General features: G+C 40.8%; 3 protein-coding genes across 3 annotated transcripts in view; 2 read left to right on the top strand and 1 right to left on the bottom strand.

Moving 5' to 3' along the window:
- Positions 1–268: 268 nt before the first annotated feature.
- wfdc2 (WAP four-disulfide core domain 2) lies at positions 269–3,005 on the top strand. Its single transcript, XM_072696998.1, has 4 exons — positions 269–407; positions 1,351–1,488; positions 1,666–1,803; positions 2,690–3,005. The coding sequence occupies exons 1-4, from the start codon at positions 311–313 to the stop codon at positions 2,821–2,823; spliced, it is 507 nt and encodes a 168-aa protein (XP_072553099.1). The 5' UTR covers positions 269–310; the 3' UTR covers positions 2,824–3,005.
- Positions 3,006–4,810: 1,805 nt separating this feature from the next.
- pigt (phosphatidylinositol glycan anchor biosynthesis, class T) lies at positions 4,811–13,143 on the bottom strand. The gene is made up of 12 exons (XM_072696605.1): positions 12,790–13,143; positions 11,567–11,744; positions 10,814–10,941; positions 10,630–10,730; positions 10,436–10,522; positions 9,535–9,622; positions 9,340–9,437; positions 8,393–8,549; positions 7,517–7,717; positions 7,115–7,280; positions 6,714–6,797; positions 4,811–5,851 (listed from the first exon to the last, which is right to left on the bottom strand). Exons 1-12 carry the CDS (start codon positions 13,100–13,102, stop codon positions 5,602–5,604), a joined length of 1,851 nt encoding a protein of 616 aa, XP_072552706.1. The 5' UTR covers positions 13,103–13,143; the 3' UTR covers positions 4,811–5,601.
- A 2,153-nt stretch (positions 13,144–15,296) lies between these two features.
- Positions 15,297–16,692, top strand: part of phactr3a (phosphatase and actin regulator 3a) — a 48,744-nt gene continuing 47,348 nt past the window's right edge. The window contains exon 1 of the mRNA XM_072696692.1: positions 15,297–15,754. Coding sequence (XP_072552793.1) covers positions 15,529–15,754 — 226 coding nt within the window. The 5' untranslated portion in view covers positions 15,297–15,528. The remainder of the gene's footprint in view (positions 15,755–16,692) is intronic.

The following is a 16,692-nucleotide window of genomic DNA, read 5'->3' as shown; positions in this document are numbered from 1 at the left end:
ATTTAAAAAATGTATGTATAAGATGCACAAAACTGTTGATGAATATAGAAAACGTCCAAATATGTCCCAATACGAGCCAACATCCACCAATTCCAGCAAGGCACATTTCTCTCCAACAGCGGATTTAACACGAAGACCCGATTCACTGTTTACAAACCACGAAAGCGGCCGGCGGAGGGACCCTGCAGACTCCCCCCCCTCCTCCTCCTCCTCCTCCTCCTCCTCCTCCTCTGTCCGCCCCTCTGCCCTGTCAGTTCGGCTTGTTTTCTCCAGTGCGAGTTCAGTCCTGTGCGAACCCGTGAGAGAGAAGATGAAACCCCAGGCGTTGTGTTTTGTTAGCGTTGTTCTGCTTAGTGTGACTGAATGGCCGAGCCCCACCGGCGCAACACCGGGACGAAACTCCACAGGTGAGTCTCAGCTCAAGTCATTAGCTAATTTCTCCTCCATTCACCAAACCTACACAGTCCACAATCCAGCTACTGTTGTTCTCTGAAAAAACTCAGAAAGTGGTCCTTTTTTTTCCTTTGTTTGTGCTTAAAAAAGCTAAACATGGTTAAAGAGACGGGGCAGGCTAATGCACTGCGATCTAAAGCCTCAAAAGGGGGTAAAATGATGTCCGTTAGTCAGAAGCTTCAATCCAGCAGTGATGAGTGAATCACGAGCGAGCGACTCTTTGTTGTTGAACGACTCCCTCAGAAATGAATCCTCAGCTCTGATAAGACCTCTGTAAGGGAGTCGTTTTCATTTTTCATATATATATATATATATATATATATATATATAGGGAAAACGCTGATGATTCATTTCTGATATGACTTCTGTAAGGGAGTCGTTCTACAACAAAGAATATATATATATATATAAAATAGTTAGATAGATAGATGATGAGTTATATAGATAGATAGATGGTTCATTTGGGCACGTCAACCTCGATGCCATATTGGGACGGTCAATATCACGTTTCATTCTGATTAATAAAGCGCTTTTCACAAGGAGTGTTATTAGATCCAAAAGTACAAAAGTATGCAGTTGTATGCCTGTAGGACATTGCGTCCAGGAGGCTGGATAGGGATTAAACAGGGAAAATGGAAAGATTGACATGCATGAATGGGATGCTGTTTTCCTCAGGTTTGTATTAAATGTAATTTTATTAACCATAATTGGTCGTAACTTGGAACATATTATATATATATATATATATATATATATATATATATATATATATATTATGATTTATGAAGCCTATGCTAGTCATTTTACCTTTAAGGTATCTGAAAATAATAATTTAATAAGTCAATTTAATGTGGTACACCACTATCCAGCAAGCTGACATGAAGCTCTGTGTTCCAGTGTTCAAGGCAGGCCACTGCCCCAGGAAGCTCACAGTAGTACCGTCTAGTCGTGCTTGCGTCTGCGATGAGGACTGTGCAGGTGACCACAAATGCTGCGTCTTCGACTGTGGAGCTGTCTGTGTGCCTCCAGCTTTCAGTAAGAAACCTGATCATCACAGTTTTATGCCCATCAGTGTTGGTTGACTTAAATCTGCTTATGTTCAAGAGGCTCAACAAACAGAAGTGGATTCCTCCTTCCTATGTTCACTCCACCCCTCATTCAATATAGAAGACAGTTTCTTGGCTTAAACCTAACTTAAATGTTCTGTCACAGCAAAGCCGGGAGTGTGCCCACGTCGGAAGTGGGGCTCAGGGATGTGTGCGGAATACTGCACTAACGACAGCGACTGTCCAAACGAAGAGAAATGCTGCCACAATGGTTGTGGCCATGAATGCATTGCTCCTTACACAGGTAAGAAACAGTCAGTGTTTGAGAAAATATACACAGTCATATCAGAATATTATGTCCACTGCTGGTTTGGAATCAACTCGACCCATTAAATCAGCTCCATTTACCATATAGAAGCACTTTTTTATTATTTTTATAATTATAATGTCTGTGTTGCGCTGGTACGAGCGAATCAGACACAGCAGGGCTGCTGGAGTTTTTAAACACCTCAGCATTACTGCTAGACTGAGAATAGCCAAAAATATCCAGCCAACAGCACCCTGTGACCACTGATGAAGGACTAGAGGATGACAAACACAAACTGTGCAGCAACAGATGAGCTTCTGTCACTGACTTTAAATCTACAAGGTGGACCAATTAGGTAGGAGCTTCTAATAAAGTGGACAGTGAGTGGACACAGTGTTTAAAAACTCCAGCAACACTTCTGTGTCTCATCCACTCGTACCAGGGCAAAACACACACATACTTTACTGATTACCGAATTAATGGAATTATGATTACTGTCTGGAATTATAGAACTACAAAGTGCTCTTATGTTGGTGCATGAAGCCCACTCCAAACCTTTGTTACGGCTACCATTCTCCACTGTGTTCTAGTTCCACTAATGTTTGAAAACAGCTACTTGTAATGTCTTCTACGCCAGTGTTTTGTCTGTTTGTTTAAGATAGCCACCCATCTGCATGTAAAATATGAAAAAAGCAAAGAAAAGACACATTAGAGCAACCTGGACCTATATACAAAGCTATATATTCAAGGCAAAAGGGTTCATTTTGAAAATGGCAAAAGGTCTTTGTGTCAAAAAAAGATAGAAAGGATCAGGAAATCCCTATCTGCAACATACTGAAAAGAACAGCTGGAGGGCAGGCTAATTTTGTTCTTTCCCTTTCAGTGAAGCCTGGTCGATGCACCAAGCCCAAAGGAACTCCGATGTGTGCGGAGTATTGTTACCACGATGGCCAGTGTCCTGGAGAGCAGAAGTGCTGCCGGACCACATGTGGCCATGCCTGCAGTGAGCCCTGCTGATCGAGGCTGGTGTTTGGGTAGAGGGACTGAGTCTTGCATTATACTTTATACTTGAGTTATTCTGAGAGAGAGAGAGCGAGAACATGCATTTAGCCAAAGGAATGTCTTTCTTTCCCCTCTGGGATTTTTTTTTGAACATTTGTAACCTCTTGAATAAACCCTTGTTGCTTCTTTTGGTAAAATCCGGCATTTTCTTGGACTTCATTTCCTAAGCAATGCGAGAGAAAAGAAATCTCGCCTGCAGCATGCAGAATTATTGCTACGGCTGAAGCCAAATAACAACGCCAGTTCCACTGGAAACCCTTAGGCCACAGTCTCTTCGCACATCTTCTATATCTCACACTGACGGATCTTAGAGGGTAGCTTTGCGCTGGCATCAGCGTTCAGGAATGTACAAGTCCTCTCGCCCTCGACTTGAGACCCAAACATGTGCAGTAAACATTTGGCAATAAAAGAGCCCTCTGTATCCAGCATCTCCAGGAGCTTGGCAGCAGCAGCTGGAGCAGGCTAGCTGACAAAGAAAATACAGCAGAATGCGAAAAGCTTTACCCACTGCCAAGTCATCAGAGGTTGGAAAAAAAGGCCACGAAATTTGAGGTTATCACTTATTCTTGAGACAAAACTGCAGGAGTCGTGTGTGTGTGTGTGTGTAGAAAAGAAGCTGAAGTAAACAGCATTTAGGGCAAACTAGGGTTAGCGTTCGGCTCTAAGCTCAGAGGTATGTACAGTGTTTGTCTAAAGTCTTAAGCTGAAGGAAAAAAAAAAAAAAGTAAGAGAACTGGCACACCAAAACGTCCTGTCCAGGGATCAGGCAAAGCACACACTTGCACTAAAGGGTCTGCATGTATTGCTACTTTTGTCGTTTATGGCACATTTACGTTAGGTATAGGTTTGTAGAGTAGTGATATGTGATGCACATCTATAGACTGTGTGGCTGCGGAATTTGGTATATGAAGTGGCTACTGGATACTGAAGGCCAGAGTCCAGGACAACAGTTTGATTTCCGTGCTCTAACATGTCTACAAAACCTGGTAATTAATGGGCGAGTTGAATCAAGAATGCCTGAACAGGAAAAGCACAACACTGTGCAGGGATCTGGCCCTCTAGGACCAAAGTGCCCCACCACTGGGGTATACAGTACTAAGCACATTTATAGACCACCCTTAATGTATTTCAATTCCAGTTAAATCATTATTCAGGAGATATTTCTGAAGAGACTGTTTATAAGATAATCCACGTGGATAGGGAAAGTCAAGGTGGACAATAATTAAAAAACGTCTACAGACACAGCTGCAGGCAACCCTGTCAGTCTGGCTGCTGTGGAGTGATATTACTGTCATTTGTTATGTGTAAATATCCTCAGTTACCACTGTCTTTTCTAGACTTTTCTGTTTCTCCCATCCTGAATCACAGCAAATCCAATCTAAAACCATCAGTGGCTAGCATTAAATAAAGTCGAATATTACTATTACATATTTACATAGATTATTACAGTTAAAGGACATTATTTCTGACATTCTGACATGCCCTGCTCTCTTTAAATACCTACAGCATAACTAAATGCATGTTCTTATTTCATTATCATATTATTATATCATTATAAAATGACCTCTACTTTTTAAATTTATTTTTGCAGTCTTCCTGCAAAAATAAATAAATAGATGCAGGGCTTCTAAACTTTGGAAGGTAAATAAAGGCAAAGGGTTTATATATATATATATATATATATATATATATATATATATATATATATATATATATATATATATATATATATATATATACACACACATACATATACATACATACACACACACACACACACACACAACAGTAACTTTCAAATTTTCTGTCTTTTATGACTTATTTTTTCCCATGACACTGAAAAATGAACCCTGCATAGTTACACCTGCTGTGACTGGAAGTTAAATGAAGGATGCTCTATGTTGGTTCACTGGTTGAACAAAATGTTCACCCAGCCTGTTAATGGTGTGAATTAATTTATTGTGTTGGGACAGAAAAATAAATAGAACAGTACAGTTGACAGAGTACCACCATACAACTTAAAAGTACTAAATCGCCAAATTAGGCAAGTTTCTTCAACTCTTCGCACTCAGCCTGGATGTTCAGATATTTTAACTTTACAAATCTCTGAATGGTTCCAATTAAAACATCACAGATCAAACCTTATTAAAGAAGAAACATAGAAAAGGCATGGTTCTTCCGAGCAATTTCACATCATCAATAATATCAGTGCATTAAACCTAATGAAAAGCATTTGCTTAATTACTGGACTTTCTTCTCCATCTACACTGGATTTGCTCTGATGTTCTGCAGAATGCCTAATGGCTTGGTCATGCCCATATGATATTAATCAAGAGGGTTTCATGTTTTACTCTGCTGTGAGTGCCTCTTCCAGATGACTGGAGTCAAAACATACCCTTTTTCCTGTATTTTTCAGCAGTTAGGTTTGTGTTTGTGTTCTAAAAATAAAAGAAACAGTTCACCTTTTCCAGTGTTAACAAAAGTCAAACCGAGACCCATAACATCACGTTGCTCCTATTTAGCTTGGTAAAGAATTCACGTGGCCGCTAGTACCGACATTCCTCATGAGTTCTCCGCCGTTTGCATGAGCTCCAAAAACATCAGCCTTGGCTTCAAGTTTTGCCAAACTGTTCAAACTTTCAAAAACTTCTCAGACCTCTTCCCTTGGTGAGATTCACTTAGCTGCCTAATAAGGAGCGCAGACAGTTGGATTCATGTCCTACAGCTGAAGCCTCACAGCAGTGGCACTCCCCTTAAGCGACGGATGACGTTGGCCAGGCGTTTAGCCAGCGGCTGGCTGGGCTCCTCCACCTGAAAGGTGCGGGTAAGCAGATTGTAGAAGGAGCCATAGCCCACTGCCACCACGGTGCAAGTCAGGCAGATCACGTTATAGGGCATACTGAAGTCAGGTGTAGGCAAATTGACAAGCAAAGGCTCGGTGTACACCCGCACAAAGTAGCTCGACTCCTCCTTGGTGGGGAAGCTAAATAGAGAGTGTTGGGGGGGGGGGGGGGGGGTCAAACAAAAAACAATGCCATTAATTCATGTATGATTTTCCACATCATCATCCTGTATAGATCTGTTAAGAACATATCATATGTGTGTCGGCTTTTGCTGGTACTTCAACAGGTTATCTCTTTAATAGCTCCCTACTCACTATGTAGTTCCCACTGGCGATGAAAATAATGGAAACAGTGCATTGGATGTCTAACAAACAGCCATGCAGGGATTCGGTCAATGTGCACAGATTTCTACTGTACGTATATTGCTACCTTATGAATAATTTCATTCCTTGTGCACTAGGAATTAGTCTGACACTCACAAGGCATGTAGTTCATTCATTTGACTCAAGTGATTTGAATGTGTGCATGCAGGTTGTTCTAGGGTGCAGCTTTGATTACACTGAAGACAGATATGGGTCACATACCCATGTTAACCATTATGTTGGAACGTCTAGATCTAAAGAAAATCAGAACTGAGCAAACTTAGGCTTGTAACATGAACATTAGGGGTGTAATGATACACAGACGTCATGATTCAGTGACCCCCCCTTTAGTCGATGCATTTGTTGAGTTTATATGGACAATAGGCAAATAGGATTCATGAGGAGGCATAAACTAAGAAAGAATGTCTTTAAACATGTTATAATATTTGGATGCAATTTAATAGCTTTATAAAAGGTGTATTATTACATTTCAGATATTTGATCTCTTTAATACAATTCAATGTGAATTGCATTCATACAGGAACCTCTGCACCTCTTGAGCCTGCATTTTAGATATATAATGCCTGCATTTAGCTTTGTGGCTCTTTAAAGCTAGCAGGTTCAGCTTTCAGGTACTTACAAGCTGCTGAACAGTGGCTGGTCCTGAGTGCTGTTGGTGTCCATGGCGACAACACTTGGCACAAGAGCACTAATCACAGATGATCTGGAAAAAATTTTTACAACCAAAAAAAAAAAAAAAAGTCATTAAGCTCATCAAATGTCATGCTTTTGCAGTTTAAAGTTCTAAATGAAGACATTGTGTCATTGTTCCAGAAACTATAAACATTTCTGTCTATTTTTGGAGCAATTATAGTCAATTGCAGATTATAGGTTTAGAGTTTTAAAAGAATAGTGGCTCTGTTCCATTCTGTCTGCAATTTACAAATGTCACTTAAACAGAAACATATGTGGTGCAATTCATTTCCATTCCCAATCCATATGTACTGTTCAGTCAAAAAAAAAAAAAAAAAGAAGTCCTACCCGACATAGAAGCCATGGTTGGGATCTGGAGTGTATTCTGTCCATTTGAGCAAGGCTCGCTCAAACTGCACAGTCACCTCAGTGACAGAATGAGGAGGCAACTGCACCAGCATCTCGAGGAGATGAGGGCGCAATCTGTCCTTCGAAGGCTGGTAGTGAATGTAGCCTTGGAATTGAGTATAAAGGACAAAATAAGATGAAATATTCTAAAAACAAAATAATTTGTAAAAATTATGCTCACTACTTGAGTGATAGCTTTCCAGTTAGCAGCGTAAAGAAAGGCAAGGAAATTAAACAATGCAGGGATAAAGTAGAGGATTAATAGGACAAGAAAAAAAGGATTGAAAGAAAAGCTAATTAAGTGATTTGCAAAGGTTAAAGGATTAAAGTTTCTGGACTTACTTGGCTTGTTTTCACGCGTCTTGCTGGTGACAGTCAATGTGTGTATGTACAGTCGCAGGTACCAGGGCACCGAGTCCAGCAGGAGCACAGGGAATGCTCGGTATGGGTGGTTATTGTAGATCAGGGTGTGGATTTCCCCTGTCTGGAGTCCAAAGCCTGCCACATAGCGCTCTGCATGGAGTAGGGGACGCAACATGTCACCTATAACAGAGAATGGAGTAAACAATTAAGTGAATAATAATATTTAGAATAATATTACTAAAGTAGAGAGCAGTCATCTTAATTATAAATGCAAAAAGTAAATGTAAAAAGTCAGTTTGGATCATTGTTATTGGTCCATCCATCCTGGAATTTTGACAATGTAAACACCTAAACAATTGCCAGATTCGGATTACGTCAAAACAAAAAATCTGATACAAGCTTTTTGCATGACGGTGACAACAATTCTTTAATGAAATCATGTTTTATAAGCGATAAATTACATAAAAAGAAAAGAGCAGAGTTTGGAAGCTTTGACACAAAATCTACCACTGAGGGCAATCTGAAACGGGGCACCAGAGTAAACCAGTACTACCAGAACCTAAATGTAGGTGCCTACTAAAGATATAAACGGGTTCAACAGCATATTGAGGGGCAAGACCATGGATGTTTTGAAGTTGCTGAGATACAGCTCTCTTAAAGAATGTGCCGTCTGCCTTCCCATCAGTTAAACTACTTCATACTGAATAGAAAAGAGGACAACCCAACTACATTTTTTAGAAAATATAATGTGGGAAAACCTCCTTTTTTGGACTCAAAAAGACCAAACCACAAAAATACTGTCAAAAAGCTGCCTGATGCATTCTTGGATAAATTATACCTCAAATCTGTGCTTACCACTTTCCCCTTTCCAGCGCAGGACAAGATTGAGTGAGCGTAGCTGGCCGAAAGTCTCTTTTTTGGTCAGATCATACACGGAGTAAGTCCTGCGATCCCCAAGCACCACAGCTGTGCTGAAGAGAGGGGTGGCTGGGCTCAAGTCAAACAGCTCCCCCTGTTGGGTAACAAAAGCATAATGTCAGCTTAAAGCAAACATGAACATCCTGCAGACCAGGGGTGTCCAATTCTGTTCCTGAAGTACCCTTATACATTTAAATCACTTAAAAGTCTAGATTCTACTCCAACCCATCCAGCCTTTCTGTAAACTGCTCCTTCCTCACCAAAACTCCAGCCTTTTGGTCTTCTCAACTGTCCCCGCAAAATGCAGAAGGTATTACAGCCCAATGATTACATGAAAGTGTGTGTTCAAATTCATGCGTATATCTGCATTATGGTTAAAGATTTGGGGTAAAATTAATCTATTTGCCTTTCTCAAAGTTTAAGTTCACCAATCACACATTCCATGACTTTGTTTAAAGACCCTAAAGAAAGACTGTGCCTAAAAATGGTCCCACGTCTATGTAAGGCGTTTCCTCTGTACTGCTTTCTGAGCTGCACTTCTGTGGAGTGTCGTGATTTAGTGTGCTCTGGCTCTGACTCGCTGTTAGAGGGTTTTCTACACTAATTACTTTGGGACAGCCCTTAAATGTGGCGAGCCCTCCACATAAATGCACAAATGGAGACAGAGTGGATAGATGGAGAGAGTAGAAAGCGGACTGAGATGGGGGGGGGGGTGCCCTTGTTGATCAGTGGATTAATTGGAGCAGTTGTGTTGGAATTGGGAAAAAACATCAAAATATACAGGCCATGGTTACTCCAAGAACAGGATTGGACAGCCCTGCTCTACCACATATTCAAGCATCCTCAGCTCTTCTGAACAATCCCCAAAAGGCCTTATACTTTACCTCTGGGTTGTCGGTGACATCTACATAAACTTTGCTAGAAGATGCTAAAGGGCAAGCCTCAGTTAAAGTGCGAGAGAACATCTTGAAAAGGGACCACTCTGTGAAAAAGAAAGCATGTTAAAATAGCCAAGCTGTAAGAGAGACCGTGTACATTATATTGCATGAGCAACAAAAACAACCATTTCTTTCACTAACCCTTTTTGCCCTGTCCAGAGGTGTAGATGTCAAACACTACGTTGAGAGTCTGTCTTAGTTCCCATGCTGTGTTTGTACACTGCCAATCCTGAATGAAACATTGACTTAAAATATGAGTGTCACCATACAACACCAAGTATCTCCACTTTGGGATTTCAATTTTTTTTTTTTACATAATTTGAACATTTTTACTGAGTGAAAACTTCATGATGAACTGACCAATAGAAATGTTCCAAAATCATTTATCTAAGATATAACCATCAGGCTAACTGACATTAAAGGTAAGGTAAATGGTAAATTTTGGAAGGGACCATTTTGGAAATTGTGGAGACAATTTCCAGTAGTAAATACAACTGCAGCCTCAAAGTAAATACAACTGCAGCCTCATTCTGCATTCATGAAGCCTCAGTTATTACTCCACACTGTTAAAAGTATAAGATTCTTGAGCAAATTTAGGAGGTTTTTCAATTTGAAACTGGAGAAACCGCTTAAGGTGCTTTGAAGAACATTGTTTTCTGTTTTGTTTTCTTAAGAAAAAAATGGTTTCTTGAAGGTTCCTCAAAGCACCTTCAGAGGTTCCTCCACAGTTTTAAACTGAAGAACCTCAAAAAGCTCCTCAAGGATCTTTTCCTTTTAACAGTGTAGCAGATCTGTGGATGTTTTTTAGCTGCAGTAGTTTACTTGGTTCTTAAAATACCAGTTTAACTCAAGTAATGTTGTAAGGAATGGCCTAAAAGATCATTTTGGCTGTCAAGAAATCGAAAACTGCCATGATCCGTTCATCCTTAGTTTTACGCAATAACAAAAATACTTGATCCAAGAGAAAGAGAGTATGAAGTGTTTATTTTTGTTCGTTTGTTTCTTTTCCACCTTGTGACCAATATTAGTAGCAGGAACTCACCTTACAAACAGGTCTAATATGCACAGCCTGAGAGTGGAAACTGCTGTGGAACAGCTTCTCAGACTTCAGCAGGACTGCCAGACCAGCCTGCACAGAAAGATGCAGAGAGCATTAGCTTGATTATCTAATCAACAGCCTCAGCTTCATGGACCATGTGCATCACAGAAAACCACAAGAAATGGAATAAAGAGCACCTTGGAGCCACAGGGGAGAAGCTTCTTCCAGGGGGTCAAATTCTCGGTACAGACAATTTCACGTGGCAATGTGGCATAACGTAGAAAACGATGATCGCTAGCTGCATGAGGCAGAATACAAAGTTAATGAAATGATGGAGGGGAAAAGTGTAATTCAACAAACGGCTGAAAGACAAGGTCATACCATTTCCAAGTCCCAGGGGTTTAAAGGAGGCACTTGGCTGCACTGTGTTTGTTGAGTCGATGAAGTTCAGAGAAGCGCAGAAGATGCCCGACAGAACATTGGTCAGCTCCTTCCAGTTCCCATCCACACTGTGATCCAAACAGAAGACAAATTCACTCAGTTTCTTAATGACTTAAATTTCAAAGGCTGTAGTTCAAACAGAATTATAAACAGCATGCAAATAGAGTAGCAATCACAATTTTTTTAATCTTGAAAGATGTAAGGCTTCCTCTGCAGCATCATTTAAGGAGCTTCCAGAGGAACTGTGCTCATTTTCTTATTTCTTATCAACTGTTCAGCTTCAGCGAGGTCAGTTGAGTTTCTCTATGCAAAAAGTACCTTTAATAAGTAAAAAAGGACAATGTGACAATGTAGTTTGCTTGCTTACATAGAAACCCTGAGAACCCTCGCAATATGACATGATGTTATAAACCATTTTGCAGCTTTTGAAGGTTGTTAATTCTAAAACCTTTTGATGATGAGAGTCTTAAGAGATTAAGAGATATTAAGCTGTTAGGACTGCTTGTGTATTGCTTATGTAAGCTGAAATATATGAAGTTGTTGTAGCTACCTATGAGTCATAGACGTAAAATTGTGTATGCAGAATTGCAAGAGGTTCAGTAAAGACATTGAGGGGCCTGTTTACCACAACCCTGCATGCTACTGTAGTTATACCACTGTTCAGCTGTACACAGACACAATGCTGCTACTCACTCCACCACAGTGTTGTGGAACCACACCCAGAGCTCTGCCCCGGGAGGAGAAGGGATGAAGGGTTGCCCCCACTGCATTGTCCTCCAGTACCCCTGGGTGAAAGAGATATGCAGCTCCCGCACAGAGAACTTGGACAGCACTTGACCCAGAGACTTTGGAAAGAGACGGTAATGGGACACTGCCGGAGAAAGAGCACAATAAGAAACAACCATTAGTATCTTGTAGTAATAGTTCTGTACAGTCTAGCAAGGATGTACAAATGTTAAGATAAATAAGGTATCAGCAAATACTGCAAATACATATTTGTTGAAATCTCTATAGCACAGCTCTGTCAGACTGAGAACATAAGCAGTGACATTTCTGTAGCTATCTGCTCTCTGATTTTGTCTGATCTGGTTGACATATGGATCAAGTCAGCTCCTCTTGCAGTACTGTTCAGGATGGGGTTGCCAGATGATAACAGAATCATATCAGTATCAAGTGATAACTGCTTGACAAATTCATGATTGGCACCAGACAAATGTTTAGATCGGGCAATGACATTTAAAACTAATATTTGACAACTTATTTATTGTACTTCAGAAGAGCAGCACATGTTTACATTACAACATTACATTCTGTACAGCTAACCCAGGTAGATATAGTCCCAATTTCTATATTTTAAATTAGAGCTGGGCAATATGACAATATTTTATCATACTGTGATAAATTTTGTTATTGTGATACATAATATGTTTTCTGGGCATATCAAGGGTATACAGAGTATCTAAATAGTAGTTTAATAGTAGTTTAGTAGAATCTGTCGACACTGATGTATTTAGTGTATGATCACATGCATTGTGATAAATATCATGTATCATGAAAAATGTCTTGTGATATAGTATTATTACCATATCACCCAATTCTATTAAAAAAAGGGAAATATAAAAATAATAATAACAACAATAATAATAATAAATTATTATATATAATTTTTATAGATAAAATAAATACTTGCTGGAACACTGCAAAAGAATGAGGTCTGAATCTTTGCACGGTAAGGTAATGTATTTAATAAGGCTACCAAACCAAAAAGGCTAAATCAAGGGAAGCAGACAATGCGGATATTGGGACACAGCCCCAGATTTGGAACAGCCAATCATCGTCTAGAAGCAGCGAGGCAGGAAGCAGCTCCCTAAATAATCTCAGAAAAGGACAAATGCATATATGACGGACTACAAAACCTTTCTTTCCGTGGTGCAGAAAGTCAGTGTCCCATTGTGTTTTGAACTGGAAGCTGCCGTATATATCCCCGGAGTGTAGAGGTCTGAGGACCAGCTCCTCCTCACACTGGTCCGGCGGGCTGACAGCTCCTTCACTTCTTCCACCCCGCTCACCGCCCGGAGCCGCGGAGCCGGCGGAGCTCACCGCTGAGGGCTCATTCTGTCCGAGTCCAGGGCTGCTAACCGGCCCCGTGTGCTCGTCAGATTTTTCGGTAATGTCACATTTACACGACAAAATCAAGGCGCTCAATATTAAAACACACACCGCGGCCATTTTCACAACCACTGTACCCCCCTCTCCGCTCCTCCTCCTTATGACGGCCTTCTGGGTTGACCAATAGGAGCGAAGTAGCTATGCGATTACGGTCATCATCGCTGCGCAAGGATTTGCGCATAACGATGTTCTAGCTCGCATATTTAAAGGCCCCATATCATGGAGAACCAATTTCCGCCACATTGTTTGAAATTAAGGGGTTTGGTGTATAATCATAACACAGCTGAAGTGCATCCCCAGTCCACACAATCCATAAATAATACAATGATTTTCTAGCGCTCCAGTGGACCTGTCCCAAATTGCAAACAACAATATATTCAAAATATTTTTAAAACAAATGCATGTAACAAATATATGGCAGTGAGTAGTAAATAATTGGCTACAATAAATTTGGAAAATATTAACAGGCTAAAAAAATGGGACAAATGTTTTCTTGATTTGTATAAGAACAGGTCTATTAATATAAATAATATAAAGACTTTTATAAAGCTTTAGAAAAAGAGTCACATCTTTTCTTACTTTCACAATAAATCTGTCAAAATAAAAACACTGACATTATAGATATACAACAGTCAACATAACAGATGTTGCTATATAACTTTGGTGAAGCCGGCAGCACAGCACTCATGAGAAATAACACTCTAATAATACAAGTCATATTTGTATAAAATCCTGTCATTTTATCCTAGTCCACATAATTCTTTCCCTTTCGGTAATGGTTCTGTATCTCTCAGCTTATCCAGAAATGCATGTGTAATGCACATCCTAGGGGTGGTGCAAATTACACTTCCTGACTGTAGAGGAGCCCTGGAGCAAGAAATACCAAAAATACACTCACTTGACTCTTTGATGCTTCAGATACATCCGTATTGCACACATGAAGCAATGTGTTTATGCATGGTGCCTCTGTAGGGAATCACAGAACAGCCTGCATCAGGTACTTGACTTTACTGGTATACTGTGATACTGAAATACTCATAATATACAAGAGCTCACAATTTTGTTGTGAGGCTCAGTCTAATATCTTTTTATGGGGCCCAACATGCCTGGCAGCTTCTGTGCTGCACACTGAAATGATAATGCAGTGAGATCACATCTGCCGACTAATAATTCAGCTAAAATGAGGAAAACCTTTCTGAACATTCTGCATACAGACAGGATAAAAAACAGTGCTGTGACTCCTAATTTTCCCAATGTTGTAAAACATAACTTGAGCTTCTATAATTTTTTTTCTGAACATTAGGAGACTAGTTCAGACTCAGGCCGTATTACTGGAAGTTCTACCAGAGTAAAGAATTTAAAGACACTTGATTTTACATGATTTTATTAGACAATATGTGGTGTTTTTAGCATTTTAACTGTTTACATGATATTTAACTGAGTTTTCTTTAAGAGTTTCTTTTATAAGAAGTTCAATAAAAATACTTTTACAGTGCATAAAAACGTATTGCAGATAAGTTCATCAAGTCAAGCACTTGTTCACATAACTCCATTTTTCCATTTTTTTTGTTTTTAAGAGACAAAGGAAAAATAAAAATGCTCAAAATATCTTGAAATATGACCTCTTTACATTTAATGTTTTAGTTTTTTCCTTCTCCTGAAGTAACCATGTCATTTGCTGGATCTTTAGGTCATTTGGAAAGAATCTATACAAATGAAATAAATAGGCCTAATGTGTCCTACTTAACATGTAGTTTCACTTAGATTTAACAGTCTGATGTCCTGTATAAATGTTAAATGTGCTCCAGTTTATTTTTGTGTTTAAATCAAACGTACACATTTTATTATGGCTATTTTCTGTAATAAAAATAACAATAATAAATATATAAATCATATAAGTATAAGAAACAAAATGCATTATGTGTATAAGAGATACAAACCAGACTACAGCAGTGCAATCAAAACAAGACATTTTTAGAGAGTTTATTAGAGTCAAACCCTCCGGAAGCACAGGTTCATTAAGATGATTAACGTACACGTAATTTATAAAGCATGTGAGATTGTATTAGACCACTATCACACAGCACTACCTGCAGCCAGCATCGCTGGCATCTGTAACCAGCTCTCTGCCTGCAGTGTCAGCCTGCGGCCGCTGGGGGCGCTGTAGCGCTGGCTGAACGGAGCGCATATCTTTTGAATGGACGCTGTTGTGTTGAAACGCCCCGTTAATAAAAGACTCATGAAAAATACATACAGCCATTCCTTTACATCCAGCAAATCAGAGCGCCCGCGGTCCGCCAATGCGGTCAAACGAGGCATGCACACAATCACAACTCACACACACACACACACACACACTCCCTCCCTCATCATCATCCACAGGCGCGCGCATCCTCCACACACATTCACACACGCGCAGACGCGCGCGCGCGTACACACACACACACACACACACACACGGCTTCTAAATCAGGCATGCTCGCTGGATGCTCGTAGCGGCTGTCAGACCGTATCACGTCCGTCCCTCAGTCGGCTGTGCGCTGACCTTGACTGCCTCTTGGGCCAGCATCGTCTTCATCATTCCTGCGCTCCTAACCATCACACCTATGGCTTCCTCGGACGAAGCAGACAAATGCGTCCTGCACAGGGGCAGGTCTCAAAGTGACCCCAACATCCTCATCGAGTCCGGCAGTGATTCAGCGCGCAGCTCAGGTAAGCTAATGAAACCTGAACCTGCTCTCCTCCCTGAAAGCGTCTCTGACCGGCGCTAGACGCCTTTCACTTAAACCGGCGGCGAGGGTAAGGAGCTCCACACCAGCAAATAGACCCGAATACACTTCCACCTCCCAGGAGCGGCGGTCTGCAGGCAGCTTTGTGAGAGCAGAACCCGAGCAGCACACATGTGCTAACCATGGTGGGCTCTGAATGTCACTGTCTCAGTCTGACTGAGCAGACAGAAGGCTTTGTGTTGACTGTGTTTTCAGTGGAGAAGGAGCCAGGGCTCAGCCTGTCGTTTACTTCTCCCCGGGCTGTAGGAGAGGAGTAGGCTGTCTTTAATGAGCTAATTAGATCAGATTGTGCAGAAACGTGTTGAATAATTATATAATGATACGTGGATTTTAATGGTGGGGTGTCTGTTGCCATTTGCGCATGCGCACTGGCTTCCACCGTGAGTATGGGGATTGGCGCCCCTTGAATGGAGCGGCTCACGCTAAGACAGGCGCTTTGTGATGTGTGGAAGCTGAGGGTGGCAAGAAAAACGGGTTAGCACGCATGTTACCTCCCTACGCGTCTGAACCAGAGGCAGACCTTTTTTTTTTTTTAAAGAAATGAACACTTTAGTCTCTACAGACCTACAATAACGATTTACCAATACACTGACTTGCAGGGATGGGTGATATGTCTGTACGGTTTACCACGATATTAACATGCTGTTACATTGTCTTTATTAGTAGCAATATATTTGGTTGATAATAAGAATTATATACACATCCATGCATGCATATAATTATCCTAGAAACTGGGGCAGTGGTGGCTCAGCGGTGAGAGAACCGGGCTGTTGATAACAGGGTTGTGGGTTCGATTCCTCGGCTCGGCAAGCTGCCACTGTTGGGCCCTTGAGCAAGGCCCTTTACCCCCTCTGCTCCCTG

Source organism: Salminus brasiliensis, chromosome 14 (genome assembly GCF_030463535.1).
Source record: "Salminus brasiliensis chromosome 14, fSalBra1.hap2, whole genome shotgun sequence".
Taxonomy (NCBI): Eukaryota; Metazoa; Chordata; class Actinopteri; order Characiformes; family Bryconidae; genus Salminus; species Salminus brasiliensis.
This window is presented reverse-complemented; position numbering and strand designations above follow the sequence as displayed.